Source organism: Tribolium castaneum, chromosome 5 (genome assembly GCF_031307605.1).
Source record: "Tribolium castaneum strain GA2 chromosome 5, icTriCast1.1, whole genome shotgun sequence".
Taxonomy (NCBI): domain Eukaryota; kingdom Metazoa; phylum Arthropoda; class Insecta; order Coleoptera; family Tenebrionidae; genus Tribolium; species Tribolium castaneum.
Genome location: NC_087398.1, coordinates 1,331,547 through 1,358,803, shown reverse-complemented (window position 1 = coordinate 1,358,803; position 27,257 = coordinate 1,331,547). Strand labels below are relative to the sequence as shown.

The 27,257-nt window shown below is 36.3% G+C and overlaps 4 protein-coding genes across 7 annotated transcripts; 2 read left to right on the top strand and 2 right to left on the bottom strand.

Moving 5' to 3' along the window:
* The first annotated feature begins 886 nt into the window (after window positions 1-886).
* LOC664138 (protein lin-28 homolog) lies at window positions 887-14,375 on the top strand. 2 transcript variants are annotated; one of them, XM_970152.4, is made up of 5 exons: window positions 887-1,359; window positions 1,507-1,577; window positions 10,469-10,611; window positions 12,448-12,620; window positions 12,666-14,375. In XM_970152.4, exons 2-5 carry the CDS (start codon window positions 1,514-1,516, stop codon window positions 12,871-12,873), a joined length of 588 nt encoding a protein of 195 aa, XP_975245.1. In that variant the 5' UTR covers window positions 887-1,359; window positions 1,507-1,513; the 3' UTR covers window positions 12,874-14,375. The 2 variants fall into 2 exon arrangements, with proteins under 2 accessions (XP_975245.1, XP_008194430.1); XM_008196208.3 differs by lacking the exons at window positions 887-1,359; window positions 1,507-1,577 and adding an exon at window positions 6,860-7,024.
* A 318-nt stretch (window positions 14,376-14,693) lies between these two features.
* On the bottom strand, window positions 14,694-16,402 carry LOC664145 (uncharacterized protein). Its single transcript, XM_970159.5, has 4 exons — window positions 15,597-16,402; window positions 15,405-15,549; window positions 15,235-15,355; window positions 14,694-15,189 (listed from the first exon to the last, which is right to left on the bottom strand). The coding sequence occupies exons 1-4, from the start codon at window positions 15,858-15,860 to the stop codon at window positions 14,712-14,714; spliced, it is 1,008 nt and encodes a 335-aa protein (XP_975252.1). The 5' UTR covers window positions 15,861-16,402; the 3' UTR covers window positions 14,694-14,711.
* A 163-nt stretch (window positions 16,403-16,565) lies between these two features.
* Cds (CDP-diacylglycerol synthase) lies at window positions 16,566-20,053 on the top strand. The gene is made up of 7 exons (XM_970164.4): window positions 16,566-16,781; window positions 16,966-17,178; window positions 17,226-17,402; window positions 17,446-17,805; window positions 19,060-19,212; window positions 19,262-19,393; window positions 19,434-20,053. The coding sequence occupies exons 1-7, from the start codon at window positions 16,716-16,718 to the stop codon at window positions 19,659-19,661; spliced, it is 1,329 nt and encodes a 442-aa protein (XP_975257.1). The 5' UTR covers window positions 16,566-16,715; the 3' UTR covers window positions 19,662-20,053.
* A 38-nt stretch (window positions 20,054-20,091) lies between these two features.
* On the bottom strand, window positions 20,092-26,588 carry LOC664157 (uncharacterized protein). Of its 3 annotated transcripts, none has more exons than XM_064356553.1 (4): window positions 26,461-26,580; window positions 24,103-24,373; window positions 22,522-23,640; window positions 20,092-20,839 (listed from the first exon to the last, which is right to left on the bottom strand). In XM_064356553.1, exons 3-4 carry the CDS (start codon window positions 23,620-23,622, stop codon window positions 20,240-20,242), a joined length of 1,701 nt encoding a protein of 566 aa, XP_064212623.1. In that variant the 5' UTR covers window positions 23,623-23,640; window positions 24,103-24,373; window positions 26,461-26,580; the 3' UTR covers window positions 20,092-20,239. The 3 variants fall into 3 exon arrangements, with proteins under 3 accessions (XP_064212623.1, XP_975264.1, XP_015835914.1); XM_970171.5 differs by lacking the exon at window positions 26,461-26,580 and adding an exon at window positions 24,599-24,972; XM_015980428.2 differs by lacking the exon at window positions 24,103-24,373 and having other exon boundaries at window positions 26,461-26,588.
* Window positions 26,589-27,257: the final 669 nt, after the last annotated feature.

The following is a 27,257-nucleotide window of genomic DNA, read 5'->3' as shown; positions in this document are numbered from 1 at the left end:
TGCCTGACATAAGATGCTATCTAGAGATACTACTACTCTATAAAACTATAAAAATACGTATAAAGAAATTTTCAAAATTTCATAGCTTTAATGATGCAAATTTATTCGTTTTACTTTTTAATTATTTTGAAGATGCTTTAAATAAGCCCTTATAAATAAATTTTTAATTATTGTGGTATGAGGAACTGAGAAACAGAGAAAAGCTCATGCTTAAGCTTTTCATCAAAACTACGAACCACCACGTTTGCAATATTTTTTTAAAATTCTACAAAGTATGAACGTTTTATTTCTGTAAGAAATTAAAATTTCCTGAAATAAAAATGTATGTTTTTGCCTGAAAAAAATCAAGTCTGAAACATAAAATAAAACCGAGAAAATTTTTAAATCTCAAGCTGCACAAGACAGTTAAAGACATTAGAAGCTACATAAAGAAGCTAACTTTACAACATTCACTTTTCAACATAACAGAAAAATGCAAAAAAGAAAGCTTAAAAACAATTATATCTAATTACAAAAGTTGCCTAAAGAAATGAAAAATTAATGCAGAAATAATCTTGAAAAACGTATAAGACAAAATGTAGTTTATTCAATAAAATAGTAGGTATACCTTCTGTGCATATACTGAAAATATATTTACCATCGACAATGAAGCGCCAAAATTTTTTTAAGAATTAAAAGCTTGAATTTATAGGTAAAAAAATTAGTTCCAGATTTACTTTTTTACGAAAGTTATTAAAAGATGTTACTGTTTTTTCCATTATATCAAGCAATTTACCGCTTCGTGAGCTCATGATGATTTAACGAGCAATGACACTTTTGAACTTGATCTAGATTCTTGCGTATTTATTATTTATTCCATGGTTATGTGACGGTAAAACAAGTGTGTCTTTTCTGTGCCAGTACATAAAATTTTAGAAATTTTCGTACCTTCTCCTTTCCCACCCCCAGCAAAATTCAATTAGCCCGTGCCTGAAAAGACAACTTCCCCGCAAAAAAATCCCAATTAGTTTTAATACCCCCGTATATTAAAGTGCACAAGAGTCTCCCCGGCGTGCGAATCCGCCCAAGTCATAGTTTGGCGAAGGCTGGATTTCAAGGGCTGCTTTCGAGATAAATCACCAAGTATTTTGAGATTGGGGGTCGCAGCGTGCGTATGTTTAGGGTGGGGGTGTTCTCAGATTAGTGCGTGGTCCTCGTGCCGGCCGGGTGGCTACTCTAGGCGTTAGATTGTCATGCCCCAGTAGGAAATACCTCGTGTTTGTTTTTTTACCTGTGTGCTGTGTGCGCTGTTTTACAATTTTTACCTGAGATTAGGGTGAAGGTGTGGGGGTTGTTTTATGCGAAAGGATACGTTTGAAGGTAAGACGACGGCTTTTGGGCGCATTATAATCACCTGTTAAACAACTTGTTTGTAAGGACAGAGCGCATGTTGGCTTGGTTTATAAAGCAAAAGGTTACGACATAGAGAAAAATTAAACCCCCGCATTTTTTCTTTGTCATTTAAAGGTTCCATATGACGGTTGTAACAGCAGATGAAGACAGTGGAGTGGAAATGTCACATCCTAGAGCTGATAATGGTGAGTTTTGTTATTCGACGTTTTATCAATACTAGTCTATTTTTGTTGTCTACCTATTTTTCGATTTTCCGATTTCGACTTTAAAGTAATTACGCAAACACTGATGCCTCTAATTTCATATTTTGCCATTAAACTTCAATTATGGTGTCGTAACAAAATGCCCTATCATCGCAACCTGTAATTTTCTCAAGCTTCAAATTGCTCCTCAAAAGCTCAGCTTTTCCGTACCGTCAGTTTATGTAATGCTTGAACACTTTTGAAATTAACAAATATAAAACCAATTTATGATTATTGTTCAGTGTAAGTCGGATCAAAAAGCTCTTTCATTTTATTTTCTCGTAAGCGGATAAAGCAATCAACTTTTACGAGAATTTGTTACTCGATTAATTATTAATAATTAATAACACTCCATAAACTGACTTGACGACGTGAAAGGTAATCCACGTACACTCCGGAAAAAAATAATGGTCAAACAACTTTTAACCGATTTTCCAAAAATAATTAAAAAAAATTGCTGTGATTTGTCCAATGGTCCACCTGAGAAAAAATAAAAACTGCTTTAAATTTGAATGAAGCTGGGCTGCTTTATCCAGTGCAGTTCGTGCATTTGTAGGCCACTTTCGAGCTGGTGCATTCTTCGTTTGGAATTTGAACGGCAGAGGGGGGCTAGAGGGGACTGCTTAATTAAAAAGCAAAGTCTGTTTTAGCGCCCGGAGCTGAAATTCAGCTCTCGTTACAAAAATTTTGCATGTTCTAAAGCTCAGTCGGAAAAATTCCGGTGTGACCTTCACTCGAAGGGCCTAGGTCTATTTCTGGGAATTGCCCTAGTCCGAATGTTGTCTTCGGCGAGCGGCACACACATTGTTCGACGTTTGGAATGCCGGTTCAATGGATATCTCTCTCATTTTGGCAGATTCGTTACTAATGTGTTTTTTATCCCGAATGTTGTTGTCATAATTGAGTTATTTCCGGTGCGTGGCACGCAAAAACATGGGTGGTAAAATTGTATCTTGAGATGCTCCAGATTAAATTAAAGGCCTCTGCTAATTGCTTACAGTTTGGTTAATTATTTTGTGTGGACGTGAAAACCAAAAATTTTACAAAAATTATCTAATCATCGGAAAGTACAAGCTTTTCTGCATTTTCGCACACTTTTGTTGATTTTATACAAAGGTATTCATTGTTGTAATATCGCATTTGATGTGGTTGTTGGAATAACACGAAGAATGTGGGTTGTACGTATAATTACGAGTATTTGCCAGATATCTAAAAATATAAAAGCGAAAAAGCTTCTCTTATATTGTTTTTAGCACGTTTTTTCCTCCAGATGGCTTCTGTACGAGCAGAAAGCAGGCAATTTATTTTCGTTAGAATTTCACTCATATTTTTTTCATTCCAGAAAGTACAATGTAAATTGCCCTGTCTTCAGTTTTAATAAATATATCAATAGTTAGTCCTAGGTGTACTAGAATTAAAAAAATAAGAAATAAAAAATAAACTGGTCAGATTATAAGACAATATTCTCAAAAATTCTAGGAGAAATTTTACCGAAAACACTAGCAACTTAATTTATTTTGAAAAAGCTCCTATTTTACCTGTAATGCTTTAGACTTGAATTTAGACTCTCGAAGACGTTCTGAACAGCTAAAGCATTTTTGTTAGTGTCATACTTTAAGGCTTATTGAAACTAGATTATAAAGCTGCAAAGTTTTTGAGGCAAATTTATTTTTAGTCATATAATAATTAATGAATCAAAGAAAATAATATTATTTAGTATTTATTTATTCACATCCCCTGGAAAATAATGCTAAAGTTCATTTCCTGACAAACTATTGAGTAGTTCTGTCGTTTTGGTTTAACTTCTCTATTTCCACGAACAAAATAGTCCAATGGTGCTAAATCTGGTAAATACGGTGGATGTTTTTCCTCCTATTACATTACATTTTTGATTAATAATTCGGAAAAGACTTTGTACCTAAATTTGTACCTAAAACGTAACTGCTTATTAATTTGTGATTCGTTTTATAAATGAGTCTAAAAATCAATTTCGATATCATCCTGACGTCGGGCTAAATAGCTGATAAAGTTATTTATTAATTTATTCACTTCTGACGTCCATGAGAGCCTTGTGCCCACGTTTCTTTGTCCCTGTCGTTCCACAGTGTTTATTAAAAAGAAAAAACCTCCAGACCGTAGTTTCATCAATAGCCAACCCTCCATAAAGTGGCAAAATGCGCAGCAACAATCAATTATCACCACCTCTCCCAGAACTTTCGAATATGGAGCATGCATTTCCGTTTATCAAAGCCGACACTCACTGCCTGATAACGTATCAGTTACGATGCATTTCGTAATACATCGGCCATAATAAGTTTCATTCATATCTCAACTTTATCATGACGTGAGACCCGAACTTGTTTGTTGTTTACAGCGCAACGTTTTTGGCCAAGTTTAAAAGAAAAACCGAGGAATTTCCATTATTCACACTTTCTTGTTGTGGATTGGGATGTCTTTAACGCACGACCAGTTCCGTCTTTTTCCTCTATAAATTGAAATTTAATTGGAAATACCCTTGATGCGTTTTCCCCATGCCCAGTTCGTTTTTATTTTTTGCAAACAGTTTAATATAATTTGGAGTTATAAATCGGGGGTGCGCCATTACAAGTTATAGGGCGTCTCTAGGCAACCACCAATCATATTCGGCGTCGTTTATGACGTCACTAATGCGAATTTTCAGCGAGGGTGTGTAATCAATACCGTAAAATATTAATAAAGGGAGGTGAAGGGACGGCCTGGCCATTTTACAATGGCTGAAAACGGGCCTAGTTTTGACTACTCATCACGTAGGAAGAGATTGATGAATATTAAGAGGACGGATTATGATATGCAATCGGCGTTTGACGAATTCCTACACATTATTAAAATACCCAAGCAGAAGGTAATTTCACCTTCAAATTCCCCGAAATGAGTAATGCGAGGTGCTAACACTTATATCTCTCGTCTCAGGCAATTAAAAAGTAAAAAATGAGCAAATTATAAAAAAAATTGGCGACTGCAAAGCTATGAAAGCTGAATTAGTATTCAATACGTGACAAAGATTTAATTTGATGGGCAAGACAACAGGAAATTGCTTATTTATGGTTAATTTTTGACCTATGTAAGTCGTTACTCCAAACTTTGTGGAAACTGCAAGAAACTGTTAATTATTATTTGGGGAAAAATATAACTAGTTTAAAACTTTGATTAAGTTAAAGTTTGACGAGTTTACAGCTGAGAGAAAAGTTAGAAAATTAATAAAGTTATAAAAATCCCAACAGTGCTATATTTGTTGTAAAACGTCCCAAACATTTGAGTTTCTTTACTTAGCTAGCATGATAAAGCTCTCAATTATTTTGAAGTTAAAACATCAACAAATCATTACATGACATTAATGTTAGAAAATTAAACTGATCAAAATTCAAGAAATGAACATTGAAAATAATTACAAATTATTTTTTCGGCTTTTAATGACCAATATTTTTTATCATGTTTTACGAAAGTTATAAGTACCTACAGATTACGTAATAATTTTCAGAAATTAGACAAAATCAAGAGCCAACCAAAAACCTAATTATTATGTTTGTGCTAAATTTAAAAAACTATTTTTTATTTTTATTTCAAATCCCCAAAAAAATCCTCGAAAGAATGCAGAAAAAAATTGTTCTGGCTACTAGATTAGAAATTTAGTAATCATACAAAATCAAAAATCTAGAAATTCTACACATCAGTAATCAAAGAACTAAGTAGTCAGTAATGCATCAAATGAAAATTTCTATCTAACAGAAAAAAAATATTATTGTGTCAACTTTAGCGAAAAACAGAGAGAAATAAATAGAAGGCTCTAAAGAGATTATTTTTCCTATCTTTTTGTGATCAAAAAAAACTGAAAAAAAATATTTTTAGGTAAAGAAGAGACAGTGATGATTGTGCATGAGTTAGAACGTTAGAAAACCACTAATAAGTAATAAGGAGAAAATGCTCTCGAAGAAAGCAATTTTTGTTAAAAATATTCTTTCAGAAAAAGCATCTAAAGTTGCTGAAGTTGTAGGAAAATTGTAATAAAAAGCCCAAAAATGTTATTCCTTATGTACTTTTGGATCCAGTTTATTTCTTTTATACGTAGAAATATTGTTAAAAAATAATAAATTTGAATAATTATAAGATTAACTGATTCATTTCATAAAAGACTGAAATTTTTTTAATCCTAATCCTGGAAAACAGTCCTCTCTCATAACTGTATTTTTTTATTAATTGTTCTGGTAACTACACACTAGGTATAATAATATGGTAAAATATTCTCTAATTTTTTTTTCTAATAGTACTTTAACTACGTCATTCATTCACCGAAGTACAAAGCCCAAAAACTGTAATCCTTATCTAACAATTTTGTTTTACTTTCGGTTACCTATCTCATACAGAATCGACTGAGTATACCCACCTAATACCTAATTACTTAAAAATCTTCGGGAAAATATTGCTAAAAAAATATTTTGACTGGAAGATCAACCAGTTCATTTCAGAAAGAATGAAAAATAAAATTTTGTTTAAATTCTTTCCTCAACTATTTTTTTTTCATTATAAATTGACCTCATCATGCAACTATATGGTAAAATGTTCTTTTAAAATTTTTCTCTATTGCTTTAACCACTATATTTTGCGAAAACTAGATTCTCATTATAAATTCGTATTTATTGATTACCGTGAAGCAAAAAAAATCGTTACAAGTAACAAGCTACCAAATGGCTTTTGGGGTAAACTTATAATAATAGAACCTATAGCATTAGTTCTGTTTATTTGAAATAATTTAAATAAATTCAGACTTAAATAATGATCTGCAACTTTTTGTCCGTGTGGTGGTCCCCCCAAATCAAAGGTTAAATAAATTAACGTTCCAGAATTCCTGCTTGTAATTTGTTTTGGTCCATGTTTGCAAATCTACATGGAACCAAAGTGCGTGTACGCATTCGGTAGTAAAATTCCGAGCAAATGGTAGCACATCAACAAGCGCGTGTTTATTTTTGTTTGTTTCTGAGTAGCATAATTACCAAAGATATGCGTCCGAGTTTATCACGAGTAAGTCGAGGAATTTTATGAATGGTACATAACTCTATCATAGTAAACCATGTAAAAAGACGATCAGATGTAGGCCACGGCAATTTGTGCTTTATGAAAATCGGATAGAAGGGAGAATAGAAATAGTATGCATCAGGCGAACTTTTCATTGGCCCGGATGTTTTTTAAGGTTCCTTCATTCCTAGAGCGCTAGTGTGTATCTAGAAGTCCAAGAGTTCGGGCATTCCGAGATGTAGTCACGTTATGGTTTAGACAATTTTTACTTTTTTATCATTTGTTGGTTTTGTTGTTTCGTATTTTTGCGTTAATGGAGAGTGAGCTGGAAAATGGAAAAGGTACGTCAATTCACATAACCTTCGACACACTTTATTTAAATTATGCGCATTTCGTACGTTGTTTTGTTTACACATTACACCAATAAACGCAGTTGTTTACCACACAAGCGCCTTTATTCGAATTTCTGGCCCGTTATTACGGCCTTTCATTTCGGATTAATGAACATGTGGCCCTTCCAGGGCGCCACATGTCCAGCGTCCGACACTTTTCGCCACATTTTTGAACACTAATTAGGCAAAGCTCGGGAGCTTTCAATTAATTAGTGACGCTTTGCGCCAATAAATTCGTGTTTTCTTAGCCGAGCGATAATTACAGGGCTTAGTTAAAAAATAACGATGAGTAGGGTAGAATCGATTGGTACGCATTTCCGGCAGGTGATCCAAGATATGATTAAAAAATTCGTAGAAAGTCCAAATTGTGCGTGAGTAACGCGTCCAGAGAAGTATTTTAAATGACAATGAATCACTTTAATTGTGATTCATTTAAATCGATTTGGTTGTGTTTTCTTTGTGTTTGGACGACCTTGCTCCATGGAAAGCTGGTTCAAATTATTGGTAAACAATTTGTGAAATCTTGTAATAACTGCACCGACGATTGAGGACATTCCAACCGAATTCTCTCACCTTCACACGCTAATTTAATTAGATTAGAGAGAATTTCTTCGAATGCGAATTTGCCGGTGCTGCGGCATGGGGGACGCGACTTCAGGTCGAAAATGGCATGGGAAATGTCCCGGGTCTGGGAAGGGTGCCTTCGAGCCCAAACTGCGTTCAATGCACTTTATAATCTATTTTAAGGTACGACCTGGTCGTACCATTGGAGTGCCTCCTCCGGATGCAACCTCGACAGTAAATATCAATCTAATTACTTTCCGAGAACGCAAAGAATGAAAATACCGCCCCCACTGTCTTCATTATTTTAACTCACAAGCTGAAAACTTGGGCAAAATTTCTTGGGGAGTTGGGCGAGGGCAAAAATCGCCGCACGCCACTGTCCTAGGTAACTAGATATTTGGGCAGGTATTGTTGGAAACTACCCCTGTCAAGCAACCCTTGTACTGGCCCGGCTGCATCCTCAAACGGGCCATTGTAGTAACCGCGGGAAAATATAACCGCTCCTTCAACGTGTGTTTGACTATTCACCAATTTTTTCCAACTAGACGTTACGAAAAATACTGTGTATCCTGTCTAGGATTCCATCTCGGGGCTATTGTTAGAGCCAGTTTCCACAAACTTGTTTTTTAATGAGGATATCCCGAAAATGCCGAAAACCGATCATGACTCAAATTCCGCCGAATTCAGCTAATTAGTAGCATTGACAGCTTCCTATTTGACTCAGATTTTTGTGACTAATGCCATTACGAATTGGAAAAATATTTGCAAAGGTCACACCCAGATTTCTAATGAATGGGGGAAAAATCACGAAAACTGAATAAATATTCACTTTCTGGCAGGTTTTTTTACCTCATTTTCGGTATAAATGAGCGATAAATAAAAGACCGATAAACAAATCCACAAAATGTTTTTTGATAAAACTACAGTTTTGAAGGTGAATACCCCTAATAGCTATTTAACAAATAGGTTAGTCACGCTTCAAAAAATTCAGTTTTTGAAAATAATTCAGAATTTGTAAGGTTTTTATTCGCCGTTTTAAATATTAATGTTACATTTTTCAATCTAAATGCATTTTACATTTTGTAAAAGTCCAAACAACATCTTTTCTGAGTGTTTTATTTTCTTGAGAGAGAAAAAATAAAGTTAAAATATGACAGACGCCAAACATTTGTATACTGAATCCTAAAATACAATCAAAAATACAAATTGATGTTCGTTTTCTTACATTTTTTTGATCCCATGGATTTTCTAAACTATTCTTTTCTTATTTTAAACAGCAACTAATATTTTAATGATTCAGCATTCGGCATGATTCCTTTTTATCTTTTATGCAAAAATTTTTGGTGAATTTAGAGGAATAACGTTCTATTAATTATACTTCTGGACATGTTGTTGATTTGGTTCCAAAATTCAATTTTAAATATTTTTTGCGACAGTCTTTGTCTGATGATGGCAATTGATTTCCGAAACATGTCCTGACCGATCACAAATAAAAAATGTGACATAATTCTCCTCAAACCTTTTAATTCTCATTAAATCCCCTTTGAGATAATTGATCTTACTGTGTAAGTCTGAGGAGGAATTTTTAGAAGATTTAATTAATATTTTTATTATTTCATATAAACTTTTAAAAACTGCATTTTGAAATTGGTTGTTTCTAAAAATAAAATCTTTTGCTGGAAGATTAGAAAATTGAAATTCCTTTTTACTAATAAATTTATTATTATTATTATTATTATTATTATTATTAATTTTGACGATTTTTTAGTTATTTTTTCAGATTTTGTTGCATTTTCTTTAGTGTATAACTAAAAAAAGTGTTTCTAAATGTTTTTGCATTTTTAAACTAATTGTTTCTAAGAAGACAATTAAATACGAGAATGTCAAAAGTGGCTATGAGTATATTTTTGATTTTTTTTTGGTTTGAAATTGCGTAACTAAGAATGTTTTATTTTTCTAAACATTCCTACGCAATTTTGTAAACAGATAACAGAATATAAATCAGCTAAAAGTGAATTTATTTCGGCGATTTTTTGTCTATTTTTTTGACCTTTTATTGCAGATTCCCTCATGAATGCAACCAAAATAAATGGCTTATTAAAAAAAAAATACAACTCTAAACGATAAAATAAAAAGTTTTTAGTAATATCCCTACCTCCTTTTTATTTATTTTTATTTTTTTGGGATTTATTTTTGTCCAAGTTTAGGGTGTAGTTAATTAATAATAAATAATACACTACAGCCTCAATTCACTCAAAATATGCGGGGACAATTTCAAAAAAATATATTAAATATGTAGTAGATACAATTTTCGAATTTTTTACCGCGACATATGTTTCATGTGGTCGTGGTTTGTTGACCCACATTTAAAACTCTATACACACAGGTTGCTTCACTTAAATCGCAGAAAAGGGTTGACTTGTAACGGAATGTTGGTGATAAGAGCCCGAATGAAGAAAATATTTGTTTAGAATCAGGAACATGGCAAATATTTTGAACATTTTTTATCATTTCCTGTTTAATCTAGGATTCTTTAATACCCAGAATGAATTGTGTACTCAGTTGATGGCGCCTAAAAATCGTAATCGGAGTTCAAACAGCGAAAAGTGACAAAATTAGGGAAAATTTTGGTGTTTTAGCCATATGGCAGCCTGGCTGAGAAAGATCGGTTTTTGATAGACGCCTAGTTTAGGATAGATAATAGTCCATCCATTATGTAGATGATTATACGCAGAGCGAATCATTATAGCGCGCACGTTCTATTTCAAATTTCCGGTGCTTAATTAAGTTCTAGTTAAGTTAATTAGTTAATCCATGTAATTTTTGCAGGATCCGAAGGCGGAAGTGCAAGCCAAGGCGGTTCGGAAGCAAGTTTCGGTCTTCGAAGGGGGAAATGCAAATGGTTTAACGTAGCGAAAGGCTGGGGCTTCATAACCCCAGATGATGGGGGCCAAGACGTTTTCGTCCATCAGGTAATCAATACACCAACTGTCCGATCGGCTCGTTACGGGCATACAAAGCTATCGGTTTCGCCCTTTGAGCGTTGTTTTAAAATGCAAATGCGAAAAAAACCGACGTTTATATAACAATAAATCACAGCCAACAAGTTCCAGCCCTGACAAGTTGTACACATGACAATAAAATCTAATAACAATCGCCAATATACTTGTTGGGTGGACCTGTTGGTAAAAAACGGGAAAGTATATAGAGGGTAGCACACAAAGCCCTCTCATGTCCCGTTAAGTACCTGACTATTATGCTGATTGGCTCAATACACGCGGTTATTTTTTATAAATACCAGCTTTCGGAACGAGTTTACCAATGGACGGCCGACCCATAAGGGAATTTCATTCACGATTCAATCATTTTATGCCTCCAAATAAATCTGATACTGTCTTGAATAATGAATAATAAACGCTCCCTTTGGCCGAGGCGCAGCTCTTGCTCCTTCTGCGTCTTACACCGATGAACTGAATTCGTTTCTTTAATCGATGCCTAATTAATTTTTCGGCCGGTCAAACACTCAAACTTGAGGTCGTGTGAACTACTTCTCATGCACCGGGTTTCCAGCACCTAATATGTATACTTGATACGTCTTGACGGCCCTATTAACGACCACTTCAGCAGCTCAACAACCCGTCAAAGCTTCAGCGATATTCCTCAATAAAATTGCACAAGATTTGCGAAGAAATCAATTATTTATTTATTTACTGACAAAGCTGAGCTAGAATAGGCTGGGATTATAGGGATAAAAGCTCCAAGTAAGGTAGTTAAAGAAATTAGTTCTAAAAGAAGGTTACTTGACCCAAAATCTTGTATTTTGCTGTTAAAATAAAAAACAACTTGTTTTGCGAATTGTGATGTCAGTTGGAATATTTGCAAAACAGCTTTCTAGTAATGAGGGTCAAAACATAAAACTCTCTTCTCTGGGCTGCCTTTCTTAAATAAAGGATAAAAGCGTTCTTTCTCCATATTGTTGCCGTTTATAGAAAGTTCTATTATCCACTGGTGCAGTTTTATTTGAAAATATTTTTCAATTTAAGATTTCAATAACATTTTTTTCTGTCCTTTGTGGCCCAAGTCACTGAATATTATTTGGTGTTGTTTACGTAAAATCTGTTTAACAAATTAAAAGTGACGCAAAGGGACTAGACAAGGTTACAAAAATGCATCTAAATGTATTGTCGTTGAAATAAAACAGCGAAAAGCAATAAAATAGCCATAAAGCAGTCACTTGAAAGAAATGTCTCAAAATTAGATTTGTTATTCAAAAACCATTCATAATCAGGTCCCACTTTCGGAGGTCAACGCAGTGTGGTATTATTTTTTATAATTCTAGGAAACGTTAATTATTCATCGAGTTCCTCGAATTTCGAAAACTAATTCACGTCAAACAATTTGATTATTTGTTTCTTCGGATGCACCGTTATCACGGAAACTTTTCCACAGATTAAATTATTACAAAACTTGAGATTTATTCACGTCTTCAATGACAACATGGTGACTATTGATTTTTTCCCAGTGACGCTTTTTTTAACTTGCGAACTGCTTTATTTAAACAAATTCTCACAATAAAACTGTAATAAAATTTGAGAAATTCCAAGTATGTAGGCCTCGAACAGGTCGCGAGCTACCTAGTTGGGACAAAAAATATTCATAACTATTGTTTATCCGAAATGATTTCTTTAATTGTGACAACATCGTCATAAAAAACTGATTTAGAAATTCCTTTGATGTTATTGCCGCTTAACCTGTGATGGTCTGCAAGCACTCTCGGAGGCACGAGTAAAAATTTCGCGTTTTTTCAGAGCGTTATCCAAATGAGCGGCTTCCGGTCGTTGGGGGACGACGAAGAGGTGGAGTTCGAGTGCCAGGTCTCCGACAAGGGCCTGGAGGCCACCAAAGTGAGCGGCCCCCAGAACACCGACTGCAGAGGCTCCCACCGGAGGCCGGCCTCGAAGAAACGGTTTAGAAAAATTAGGTGGGTAAGAGTTAGGGGGAAAAATGGTGTTAATTTTTTGTGCAGATGTTACAACTGTGGCGAGTTCGCCAATCACATCGCCGCCAAGTGCACGATGGGACCCCAGCCCAAGCGGTGCCACAACTGCAAGAGCGAGGACCATTTGATCGCCGACTGCCCCACGCGTGTGGAGCGCCCCAAAAAGCCGGAAAAGTCCGAGCACAACGGCAACGAAGACACCGCAGCCTCCTCGGAGGAGACCAAGCCTGAATAATCATCGAACGGAAACGCCCGACCTGTGTTCATTAGAGTAGGAGCCACAAGATGATTTATTTTTAGTTGGGTTTAGACGGATTCGTGTGAGATCAGCAGGAATTTCCGCTCCGGATACCGAGAAGACTGATTTCAGAAGGAGGGAAGTTGCTGCTGAGACGCTCTCAGGTGAGGGACCGCGCAGGGTCGCTCAGCTGAGACCAGCCCGACGATATCAAATTCAGGAGATAGTACAGAATTTGTGAAATGGTGCAAATATTTTACAAATTGTGGAAATATTACGCCAGTGCAATGCAATAATCAGGAGTTTTACATTACACGAAACTATCGAATTTACATATCGTGCTGTGAAAAGGATTTAAATTTAATTAGAAAGATCCGGGATGGCCCAGCGCATCCACCAAACTCTTCCTTCTCCCACGGTCTTTTTGATGAAATTTCATTCCACGATCCTTGAAAACGGGGCGACGGTTCCAGTGGACAATTTTGATACTTACATTTTCTAATCAATGGAAATTATATTTTAGTTACGCAGAATATAATTTTTATGTTTCTAGGGTTAGTAACGTGTTCAGTCGTAATCGGTGATTATTAGGTAAGGGACGTAATGGGGGCCCCACAAATTCCGCTTCACATATCGTTCAATGACTACAGTATTACTGATCACAGCTCGAACTACTGCATGAATTGTTGGGTACTTACGATTGCCATATAGGTTTAAGTTACTTTAAAACGAGGGATGTAGTACGACACCATTGTTTCAACCGCAAATTCAAAATTTGTATTTATTATATTTATAAATTATTTATTGGTTTGCCGTTGTTTTTAATGATGTTTTTAAATTATTTTATTTAAATTATGACAACATTAGGTTTTCGGAAGTGTTTTATTGCAAGTTTTGCTTTTTATTAATTTTATTCCTTTCGGAGATATTTTTCGTAGAGTGCAGCTGAAATATTTTCATGGTGTGGCGTCGAACTACAACGAGGGTGGTACTTAAATGGCATCTACGTAAAATAAGAACTACACCTCTTTTTTCTACTTATTGTCGTATTTGTGTTTTGACCGTTATTTATGTTTAATTTAGTTTCTAGTTATTAAGTTTCGCCTGCACTACCAAAGTCAGGACTCACAAAATTCTACCTCATTTGTAAAGATATTATTTTTACTACTATTTATTTAAGGTTCCTACATTGTGCCACTGTACATTAAAATAAGAGTAAGTTAAGACTCCTTCCATTCTCTGTACCTGAAGTGTCAATTTGCATTTCAAAATTCGAGACAGAATCACAATAATCCAAGGTTGAGTACAAAATGTTAATTCAAGTACAACCATCTCTACACTTTATGTTACCTACTCACGTCATTTCCAGTATTCCAATTAATTTGCAATAGACTGATTATGTTATAAGCTCAGGGATTTACATAACAGTTCAAATATTTACATTTAAACCAAATAAGTAGAATTATCAAACTAAATACGTAATATAGGTAGTTTGTAAACGAAGACTTTTATTTCAAAACCCAGCCCAAGCCCGACTCCTTGACCACAACGAAACCGTGCACACAAGGTGAACCTGATAAAAGTATTCTTAACGTATCTCAAAAATTTATAATCGTTTCTGTCTTCCAAAATTTTTCAACGATTCTTTACAAAAGTCCGTATTTTTATGTGTCTTTTAGTAATAAAAACTTTAGTATCATTAATAAAAATTAGCAAATTGCTAGAACTGGCGTAAAAAGCGGTTCTTATTGACCGCTTGAACTTGAAACGGTGCATTGTATGCACATGTGAGCAGGATAATTAATAAAACAAAAACAAATTGTATAATTTTTTATTTACACAAGTAAGTTCTCATTGCTAGTGTTTAAGTTAGGCAAAGATTTAAACACACAACTCTTATTCCGAATAACGTCAGTCTTCGTTGAGTGGTCAAGAGAAAACTCGTTTGCACTTCTAGAAGAGCTTTGGATGTCTAGAGCTAGAAGATCCCTCGTATTTGGATTAATACTTCCCGAAGGCATAGTACTGGCCAATGGATTAATGAAATTATCACTAGAAGTTGTCTCACACAAATCTTCAACATGGATATCATCTTTCTGGGAAGATGAGCCTAAAAAACTAGGTTTCTCGTTCTCCTTTTCAAAAACGTAACACAATTGCGAATCATTATTCGAATCAGAGTTTGCCGGAGGTAAGTTAAAGTTTCCGTGCGCTAAAACTTGGGGCGAATATTGGGAGGTCCTAGTGAAAATAAAACTAGGAGAGGGAGGGGCCATTAGGGGCTTCTCGGGGGCGTTCTGGACCAAGATTATCCTACAATTTTCGTGTTGATAATTTTCTTGGGTTGTTATTTTCTACCTGTTGTGTGCTTTCCATCTCGCGAAAAGATGTAAGTACTGGCGACATTGTATGTACATGAAAACAGCACCTCCTGTGAAACCAACCGCAACTACAACTAATTTCGTCCAAAAGGGCCAAGCTGTAACAAGTTGTTTAATGATTTTGCTGAGCTGGGGCTAAAATCTGACCTATTAGGCCCTTTTGCACTTCTTCAGCCGCCCTATCTATAAGCACAAAGAGTGACCAAATGACACACACAGCCGCGACAAAATGAAACAGGATGGCACACAGGAGACGTCTCCGCTCCACACTGCTCATTTCCAAGGTTCGCCACTGGAAAGCAGCCCCTTAGCAAGCGCCAAAGCCCCCCTGATACTCACTTCTGACAGCGGTTTGATTTTCGTTTGTAAAATAAAGCTAAATTTGCACAGCTCACAGGACCGAGTGTCGGAGGCGGCCAACCACTGCCTGAGACAGGACTGATGCACATATTTCAAACTACCCGAGCAGTAGCAAGGTGACAACAGGGGGTTGTCAGTGTCAGCCTCACAATGGCAAATTCTGCAAATGTCCCCGTTCGAGTTGGAAATATTCGACGCTGAATCATATTTAACATCTTGTCTTCGCTGCAGATCCGTATTCATATTATTCCAGTGTTTATGATAACATGTCACTTGCTGTCTGAGCTGTCAAAGTGGTTTCTAGCCCCGGGACGAATTTAAGCAAAGACAACCGTCACAACTGGCTCACATTGGATTATTTATAAACCGGGTCGTATTTATAACGAAATGTTTGAGTTTTAGGCGCCCACAACTGGAAATTTGTCAAGTTGACAGGGAACGAACGTAACCTATGCACTGAATGTCAAAGTGACAGTGACAGCCAACGGGGCCAGGTTTACACGATAAACAACTATAACTTCAGCATAGTTTTGTTATTAATTCGAACAACATTATTGGAATTTCATTGTTATTTATTGGAAGGTCGCGGCATTATTTATTAAGCGGATATTTTATCAGCGCCATCTCAACAGCGCCCGCCGAACGACCCGACTCACACTGACCGAAATAAAAAAAACTCGGGAGCGCTTTGGTATGCAAAATGTAAACTTTTTTTTTTAATTTATGCATTTACTCAGCACGTAGTAATGTAGTGGTTGTAACCAACCGATACATATTATAAACTTAGTTTTGTGTGCAAAACAATGTCAACTAAAATAAATGTCCATACTAATGGGTTGTATCACTTTTTATTTGTACCTTGTACCCTAATGTAATGCATATTTCTCGTAAAAACAGTGTTTAAAAAAAGTGAAATTGAAGGTAACTTGCGCGAAAAAAGGCGCGTTTTTTGCGTCACTGTCGGTAGATGACGCGCCGGTGCTAACCTAAATTCAAGGTTTTGTTATTGATTTTGATATTTTAAATAAGAAGTGAATTCTGTATTACAATAACATCGGAAGCGCCTGGTGTTTGTTAATTTAATTAACGCAGATTATTATGTCCGATCTGAGAAAACGCAAAGAATCCGATGCCAAGGCCCCCGAATCCGCTGAAAGTGACCATGTAAGTGCGAGTTTTTATTCATTTTTCGCTGATTCACAAGCTTGTTTACATTTGAAAGGATCAAGTTTCGCGTTGTCCTTTCCCACATCCTTGCCCTTAATCGAATTAAAACTAACGACAGCTGATTTGTACCAATCACAAATTGATTGGAGGGTGAAATAATGGGGTTTTTGGGGTGGTGCAGGTGGACAGTGAGGACGACAAGCTTGGAGCCTCCGTAAACTTGTCCAAGTCGGTGCCCACGGGCACTGACAAGGCGCCCTCAGTCCTCGAGTTCTTCCTGCAGGACTTGCCGGAGAAATGGCGCAATTGGGTGGTCCGGGGCATTTTCAGTTTACTGATGATCTCATTTTTCCTTGTGGTGATCTACGGGGGACCCCTGGCTTTAATGATTACTGTAAAGGCCCAGTTAGGTTTTTCTCGTGCTAAAACCGCCTCTTGCAGACCTTAGTTGTACAAGTTAAGTGTTTCCAAGAAATTATTAATATAGGGTATGCTGTGTACCGGATCCACGGTCTTCCTTGGTTTAGGTCGCTGTCGTGGTATTTCCTCATCACTTCGAATTATTTTTTCTACGGGGAGAACCTCGTCGATTATTTCGGGGTTGCAATAAACAGGACTGTGAGTATTGAAATTTTGCGTTCGTTTGTAATTGAGATTTTAGGATTTCCTGCGATGGCTCGTGACATATCACCGCTTTATCTCGTTTTGTCTCTACTGTGGGGGCTTTGTATGGTTTGTGCTCAGTCTAGTCAAAAAATATTACATGAAGCAGTTTTCTCTCTTTGCTTGGACTCACGTCGCTTTGCTCATCGTTGTCACGCAGTCTTATTTAATTATTAAGAATATTTTCGAGGGACTTATCTGGTTTATAGTCCCGGTCTCGATGATCATTTGCAATGATATAATGGCGTATGTTTTCGGGTTTTTCTTCGGGAAAACGCCGCTTATCAAATTATCGCCGAAGAAAACATGGGAAGGCTTCATCGGGGGCGGAATCTCCACAGTTATTTTCGGGGTTATGGTAAGTGCTTTTGACCCGAAATGTTACAAAAGTGGCCGATTTGTAATTGTAATTTTTTTCAAAATTGAATTGCAAATGAGGCATTGGCTCACTTTCGCTGAGCTCACGGGAATTTTTAATTGAATTATGACTTACGTAAAAACTAAATTATTTCATAATTGATACATGGATTATTTTTATTGCATTATTCACACATGGATACGAGCGCTTTGTTTACATAAGCCCAGATGTTAGAAAAGTGCTACGAAAATTTTGCAAATGAATTTAACATCGATTTTTGCGCGTGAAATTTTAATTGGTGTTTCAATTAACACGCTTTCCATTCTGTAATCGGTAAAAAAATGTTTGGAACATGTGTTTCGTAAAGCGGTTACTCAAGTTGTGTGTATTTTTTTCTGGATTATTTTTACCTGTTTTTCCGAGGCCCAAGGCATGGGAGGAGTTATTAAAAATAAAATGGTGTCACTGTTCAATCATTGTCACGTATCTATTCATTGAGACCTCCCACCCTTAGTGCTATTTGTTCAGGAGTCATTAAACCAGTTTTTACCGAGAGTTTTTTTCGTTTTATTTCGCCTGCATTCCAGTTGTGCGCATCTACCATTTTCTTTTCGCCTTTTGAGCAGAATTCCGAAAATTTCTAACGTAATCCCCACTCGAGATTTGAATTGCATGAGGAGATGATAAAACAGGAAAACCGTTTCGGCCAAAGTTCGAGTGTGTTTTAATTCATACGTGTTTCTGATATGTTGCGTATTAAATATAATTAAAGCGTTTCCGCTAAATTACTAAACCGTAACGTGATTTATTTTTAAAACGTTTGTTTCAGTACATTCGTTATTTATCCCCCATTGTGATGCGCAAGCTTATTAAAATTTAATATTGTTATTGTCTTGAAAATATCGAAAAAACAATTTTAATACCTATTTTTAGGTTTCGTAATCGAAATTAAAAAAAGAAAGATATCCAATCGTTTGTTTTAAGTGCGGTTATTTTCGCGATATCGCTGTTTGTTTTCATAACTTGAATCAATAATTTTTCGATAAATTACGAGCAATTTTCTGCGCTAATAAATATTTGAGTAAAATGCCCAGTCGTTTTAATCACCAATTGGACGTTGTCAATTGTCACGGCCATCACAACTCGTTTATAACTACCACAAGCAATTGAAAATGAATCATTGGGCCATTATTTCTATTGTCGTGCCAATGCCATTCATTAAAAAATAATTAATGATGCAAACACCAATTGTAGATATCCTACGTTATGTGTCAATACCAATACTTCGTATGTCCCATCGAATACAGCGAGACTTTGGGCCGTATGACCATGGAGTGCGAACCCAGCGCCCTTTTCCGACCCACTGAATACAGCCTCCCGTCTTGGCTTTCAGGGGTCTTGGGTGTTGTAAGTCCACCCAAAAGTCGCAAAAATCGAGTAAAATCGTGCTTTCCAGTTCGGCGTTTCCAACACCATTTCGCTCTATCCCTTCGTGTTGCACTCGCTGTCTTTGTCGGTTTTCAGCAGCGTGATTGGGCCTTTTGGCGGCTTTTTCGCCTCGGGCTTCAAGCGGGCGTTTAAAATCAAGGTAAATATTTGTAAAGTGAAAATTTCAATACTGTGTGTAGGATTTTGGAGATATAATTCCGGGTCATGGGGGGATCATGGATCGGTTCGACTGCCAGTTCCTGATGGCGACTTTTGTCAACGTTTACATTACGAGTTTTATTCAGACGGACAGTCCGCAGAAACTGCTGTCGCAGGTGCTGTATTTGAAGCCGGAGCAGCAGCTCCAGCTGTTCCACATGCTGAAGGAGTCCTTGGAGAACCGGAATATTTTAGAACTTAACAATTAAGTTATTTATTTTGTGTATACTTGTTTGTGCCATTATTGTTATGTTTCATAATTTTAAATGAACGGTAGGTGCCCTTCGAATGTTTAGGATTACATATTCTAATAAAGTAATTGTTTATTATGTAAATGTATAACGATGTTTCACCAAGACTTACTAGGGAGGACGAGCTACGTATTCTGCAAAGTATTATTGCATGTTTGTTGTGTTTGTTAGTTTTATTTCAGGTGGTGTCCCAGTGCAATCATTAAGTTCACATTCCTTTAAGCTTTTTCTACATTATGGTATAGAGTAGCGAGGCCCGGATTAGAAACTTTATATTTATATAATAGCTGTGTAAATCTGTTGTATGTATTTTTTTGTCAGTGTTAACACCGAATAAACTTATGTACAAATTGTGCGTTTTATTACCTGGTGCTAATAAAAGCCGATATGGTGGTACAGTTTATTGGCTACGTCCCTACTCAAACTTCAAATAAAAAATCCTTAACGATATAAAATAGTAACAGCACATATAATATGAATAAAACAACTTCTACCAATCGATAGCTTCAAACATGAATTTAATACATATTAAAAATTTAAAGTTGCTTGCCGACCAAAGCGTCGAGCAACTTGAGCTTGGCTTTGACTTTCTTGTAAGCTAGATAAACGTTTTCGATCGGTAGCTTGTCCTCCTTCTGCACCATTCGGCCAGTTTTGTGTTGGACTTCCACCTCGAACACCTTAATAGTCCGCCTCAGTTCTTTCTTCTCCTCGGAGACGATGCGGTGCTGTTCAATCAGTTCGAACTTGGTCAAAGAGTGGAGATTTTCGCTGATGGAGGTGTCGGTGTCGCTGCTGTCGGTGCTCGTCATCACCGACGACTTCTCCGAGTCGATCTCGCTCACTTGGGGGGTGAAAGACGGGACAAAGGTCATTGTTTCGTCCTCGTGGATGGTCGCCAGTTCGTTTCCCGATGGGTTCGCTTGGATTTTCCCGATCATTCGTTTCAGAATGCGGTATCTGTCGTAGATGGGGCGCGCCAGGTTGCGGTCTTCTTTGTTGTCGGGACGTCCGTGGATCGATTCCAGGTAGAGGAGGGCCTTTTGGACTGCGATTTTTTCGTCGATTAGCTCCTCGTTCGACATTTGCTCCAGGATGTGCGGGCGCTTCGCAGATTCTCGCTTCTGGGACAGTCTCTGGAAATTTGATTAAAATGGATAAAAACTTGTTTTCTAATAAACAAATCAAATATAGAGAGTTTCAATAGAATTCCTGTTATTAGCGAACAAAAGACATGTTATTTTCCCAATTATAGTCTTGTTAGTAAAGTTGAGAAGTCATCTGCTGTTACGAAATCAATTTGAATTAAAGATTATCCTTTTGTTATTATTTTTAAATTAAAATAACACGTTCTACAACTTTCCCATTGAGTTAAAGATGTTACAGGAAGTATCTTCAACTTAAAACGCATTTTGAAATTTGTTGGTTTAATTTATTTTACAAATTTTGGTCAAAAATCGCTTTAGTTTATTTTTGTGTGAACTTGCATAAGAAATAAAAAAACACAAAATTTTGTTGTGAAAAATGGTGTTATCCTTGCATTTTCAAGCCTCTTAGCTAAAAGAGTACGAAATTAGAGCGATATTTATTTATTTTGCTCGATTTAGCTCGTTTTGGAACAAAAAAATCATTGTAAAGACATTTTTCAAAAAAAAATTCGCCAGAGAAGATCGAAAAAGCACCATGTTAACAGCAAATAACATATCTCTTGTTTTTTTTTCGAATATTTGAGTACATTTTCCAGCCAATTATTTGTCAAAATAAGTGAAATAATTTTAATTTAAGAATAAGCTGTAAGATCACCAAAATAGGATGAAAATAGCATTATTTTTGAGAGTTTAAACACATTTTTTGAGGTCAGAAGTGAACTTTTTCGATTAATTTCGCTAACACTGGTTGGAAAATCATGAAATTTGATCCAAATGTATGTAATTTAGCTCATTTCATGCGATTTATTGCGTTTGACTTCGACTTCATTTTGCAAGACCTTGCCCGAGTTTTATTTGAATTGATTTATTCAATTTAACTCATTTTTTTGCGAGTTCTTCAAAAATAACCTGATAAACTAGAAAGTTTGGTCGAAAAATGTGTTATTGTTAATATTTTTCAAGCAAGCAAACGCGTTTTTGAATTTATATTAGTTTCTTGTAAAAGCAAAGTGAAAAATCAATAAATTAATTTTTTCTTTGCTGATTTTTTTAAACATTCGTTTTTCAAGCAGAAACGCAATTATTTTGCAAAATTTGGCTAAAAATAGGCCAAAAGTCACCCAATTATTTTGAAATAAGTGTTATTTTAGTCTTGATGTAGTAAAGATTTTGTCGAAAAATTTGCGCAAAATTTAATAAAAAGTCACCAAATTCGATCGAAATTGCTCTTATTATCTTATCTTTTTTAGGTCAAGATTGATTTATTTTGCAAGAAATTGTCAAAATACACCTAAAAATCACAAAATAAAAAGAAATGGCTAACTGTAATAGCAAAATTAGACCGAAATAAATTGTATTTTTTGCAATTTTTCACGGATTTTTTTCCAGCCAACCGAAATCTGGCTGAAGAATCACGAAAATCTATATTAATTTCAACTTATTTCAGTCCATTTAGTTCGATTTTGAACCCAAAACCAACTTACTTCATAAGATCTTGTCAAAATACGTCTCAAAATCACAAAAATTAAATTAAACCGATGTTATACTACGAATTATTATACGAATAAGCTGAAAAATGCCAAAAAAATTAATGTAGAAATGTGATTATTTTGCGAAAAAAATTTTTTTAATAGTAACAAATCGTTACGTAAAACTTAGATGTAACTAACCCTTTCGATATCGTTGAGGGTGTCTTGGAGGTTCCTCGGACTGCTCTGGAGCGCCTTCTCCCTGTCCTCCTCCGGCGCAACATTCGGACAAACATCAAACAGCTGCTTCTGCTCCTTCTTCAACTTGCTCAACTCCAAATACAACTGCCTTATATTCCGATCGTTCAACTTGTCGGCATGCGAGACCTTATACCCATGCTTGGCCTCAAACTCGCTCTCAAACTTCTTAATCTTCTTCTTCGTGCTGTTGATCTGCTTGGTGATCTTCTGCAGCCGCAACTCCAGCGGGTTCTGCGTCTTGTTCTCTAACCCGAAATTGACCTGCACATCGGGGTCCAAGTAAATCCGATGCGTCGCAATTATGGAATTCCGTGGCGATGATAATAATCGATTTGACGCGACCGACAATCCCGGAAGCGTCTCCGTGTCTTCATCGATCTGGTGGTTGGCACAGGATAAGAGCGGTTCGGAACAATCGACCTGTTCATGGAGCGTTGTCAGGTCCAGGCGGACTGGGCTTGGAGACCTCTCCTTCTCGGCCTTGTGCAGCTGGAGGAAGGGCTCCGCGTAAATCTCCTCAGAATCGTTCTTCACCTCGTCCTTTTCATGCGTGATCTCGGGCTTGAACTTCGGCTTGGGCAAACAGCGGGCTTTCGGTCTCCGACTCTTGTGCGACTTTTTCTTCAAGGCTAGAGGTTTGGAAAACCGCTCATGCGACCTCCGCTTCTCGTGTTCGCAATCCTCGTCATAGATCAGTATAATATCGGAGTTTTGTCGGTTTGGTGAGGCGTTGCGTTCGATGAACTGGGTCAAAGTCGCACCTTTGTGGTCCGACTTTTGGAAATCTTCGCTGCTTGAGACTCGTCGAATTGTCTTATTTTCGAGATACTTTTTCTGGGTGGGTCTTTCTTCCGAATTCGAGCGAATGACTTTGCGCTCTTGGCACAGCGAGCTGATGCTCTCTTGGCGCTCTTTCCGTTTCCGGGCCTTGCAGGAAGCCTTGGCTTCGTCGAAACTTGTGGGGATTGCGTTTGGCTTCTTCTTGGCGAATTCTTTCGGTCCGGACTTCTGGGTTTCTTCTTTCCGGGAGGGACCTTTCATTGTCTCGGCGTGTGGGTGCTGCAAGTTTCGGTCACATATTATTGTGTAAGCTGATGAAGACGGAAAAGTGCACTAATTGGGAACGAAATGAAACGAGGTTTCTACGCCTCTAGCTGGTTTGGTCTTGAGCCAAAATGACTGCAACTGCTGTCGAGCTGTTTCATTGCGAGTAAATATTTTCCTTCATAATTGTTCTATTTGCGGAAGCGGGGGAGTAGTTAATAAACAATCACCTGTCGAGTATGACTGGACTAATTACGATATTTTTTAAATGAGGCTATTTTAGGCGCAATCAATACTCATCCAAGTTTTATCAGTTGGGGAGACTAATCTTAATTTATTGGTAGAATATTTCGGCTGGCACGTGATAAAATAGATTGTAACTCAATCGGAAAATTACCAGGAGGAGCAGCAAGTTGTTTTCAAAACCAAGCCAAGGGATAATGCGTTAAAAATAGTGTTATTGCGTAAGATACTCACATAGCACTTTGATGGGAACACAACTTCGCGAACAGAATTGTACTTTAGAAAATATGTAAAGTTAAAACTAGAGTTGTAATGACTTATAAGAATACAGCATGCACTAGTACGGCAATGATCTGACTTAAGGGTTCATATCCCTATCTCGACACATCGCAAATCTATGGTTGTTTAAGGAAGTGAGTGGAAACCAGCCGCAGTTTTAGCATGTGGCTGTCGTAGACCACTCTTGGACCAACTGCTGGTACTCGGAAGTGTCCGGGTTAAAACACTGCAACAAAAAAAGAGCCATCAGAGCCTCGGCCACCAAAACCCATCGATTTTCATTGCCAAACGCGTCATTCTAATAATATAGACCGCTGATGAAAATAACTAGTGGCAACCCGGACCAGTTCACTGGTGTTTATATTCGGGGGTAAACATTGCATCGACGGATGAAAGCGGCGTAATTTTCCATGATGGGACTTTCGTCCGGTGAAACTACGATGGTATTTACCTCGATTTGAGCCCATAGTTCTCAAAAGCACACAAAAACGTTTATTTCGGAAGTAATGCGAATTTATCGATCGGTTGTGTTCAACATACAATGAACTCCACTTGCACTGGGGCGCAACTCACTGTGTCACACAACATGGGTGATACTGGAACACTGCTCCGGCTCGGCCCTGCCTTTCTCATAGACCCGCCGTAAAGGTGGCCGTCGACGACGAGGGATACCGGAGTCGACCGGAACGTTAGAATGCTAATATTTACTTGTTTGTTGAGTTGGGCAACGATTATTTATTGTCGCAATCGGAGAAATATTTTCATTTGGACGAGGCTCGATTTGTTGCAGTGGTTTTAGACCAAATACCAATTCAAAGTTTAAGCTTTCAGTGACGCTAGTGATAAGGGCAGATCAATCAATCACAGATGGTATTTGACTAATTCGTGGAATTAGAGGCAGTCACGGATCAATTTTTGGTACAGATTTATTTTTGTAATTTATCTAGGTGCAGTGATGAAGGGAAATTTATCTATCGATCTAATAATTGTTCTAATTTTCTATAAATAAAATAAATAAAAAAAATTAAAAAACCCCTTCCGACCAACAGCAGTAATTGTAGATCATCTGTGTAGAATTTAAAAATTAAATCAATATTTGAAATCTGAATTCTTGTGTCCTTTTACACTTTCTGAGTTAGATTTAAAAAACCCACTAAAATTGGAACGCTGAGTTTGTTAAAAAAAATTGAAATTTTGTATATATTGCGAGTTGTATAAGCTGTACTTCAAATTTTATTCATTAAGATTTCCTTTGGCTTAATCATGATTTCTTCTGATTTTCGTCGATTTCCTGATATGCTCAAGATTTTTCTTAATTTTTTAAAGTGATTTCTACAAAATTTACCTCATTTTTTTCACCTTTGTACACCGATTTCTTTTGCGGTTTATCCTTTGATACATTGTCAAAAAAAATTGTTGTTAGAGAAAAAAATATATACGAATATATATTTTTTATTTGTTTCTGGATCTATAAGGACGAAAGTTACTTTTTCTTTCTGAAAGGGATACTTTCTTCCTGTTTTATGCTGTATTATTCTTCGTAACTCTAATATTAACATCAGTACAGAAGTTTTTGAAGCAAAAATAAATCTTGAAAAAAATCACTTTAAAGTTACTTTTTGTTTAGGTGTTTTGTCAAAATGCATCTAATCAATGGAAACTGATGTTGGTTTTTCTTGATTTAGCTCGTTTTTGGGCCAAATTTTGTCAAAATACACCGATAACTCCAACATTCCAACAGGAATCCAACAGATTCCCTATTGGTGTCCATTGTTGAGAGGTTTTACTGTACCTTTCTGTTTAGGTGGTGATTATGTGGCTTTTAATCACTTATGAAACCACACTATTACTGAATTTACATATACAATACTACAATATTTTACAAGAAAATATAACATATGAGCGAAAATAATTTTTGAGAATGTGTAGATATGGCTGATATTGGATAAGTTGGTATCACAGCACGTTTCCACATTTTTAATATGGATTTGGAAATAAAAATCATCTTAAAAACAATTTTGGATTAAAATCTTTATTTCCCAATATAGCAGTTACTTATCGAATTATCTATTATTTATTGAACCAATTTTGTGAGACCAGGAAAACAAAAGATAAAAAAAATTACAAAATTAAAATTATAATCAATGAATTTGTAAATCATAGATTTTTTAGGTCAGTAGATGCATTTATTATTTGGAGAAGTAAAGGATACAAAAACAATAAATCAAAGTTGCTGAAACATCATTATTTAGAGGCCGAATTATATTTTAAAGGTGAACTTGACAAATTCTAATATTACGCGAAAAAACTTACATTGACAAGGCTACGTAACTGTAAAAAGACAAACATTTTGCTTTTGCACTACAAAAGAACTGACAAATAAATTTCTGGAAGATTTAGATCTGCCTCAAGCAAGTCTATCTAGTACGATCCAGAATGATAAAAACTAGTAACGTGCAGTATCTATTTTTCTTAACGTAAATATTTGTTACAGTGAGTGTTTGGAGGTGAAACAGGTGTTGAAAAATATTTTCATACTTTACCGTAAACAGACTAGCTTTAAATTACATATTTTTTACACTGGTTCAAACCAGATATGCTTGACAGGACATTAAATTGCTCATTTAAACCGTGTTATAGAGAGTGGTCGGTTACTTTTCCTATTAATAAAAATAAGAAAAAATCGGAGATTTTGGCAATTTGCCTCCCAGTGTGTGGTTTTATTGTGCGAACCGTGAAGGTCAAGTTCATACAAGCGATTAGGGAGTGCGAAATTCCTAATTCATGAATCATGACAAACTCATTGATCTTTTTTCTATTTTTGGACGAAAGTAAGCACAAATATGCAAATAAAAAATTAATTACAAATTACAAACATTGCAACAAACGAAAAATTGCTCATTGATTTGGATTTCGCCACGTGTATTTGGCGCCATCTATTAACAGTCGTGTTTGAAGGTGGTAGGTGCCGGCCTTAAGTCTCATCTAGTTTCGCCCCAGCCGACTAGATGTCGGTTAATTCTATGTAGCGCTTCAAATTTTTCAAATTGCTCGAATGAAATGAAATGAGATGATGACTGGGTCGGTTCTTTTAATCAAACTTTGGCAAT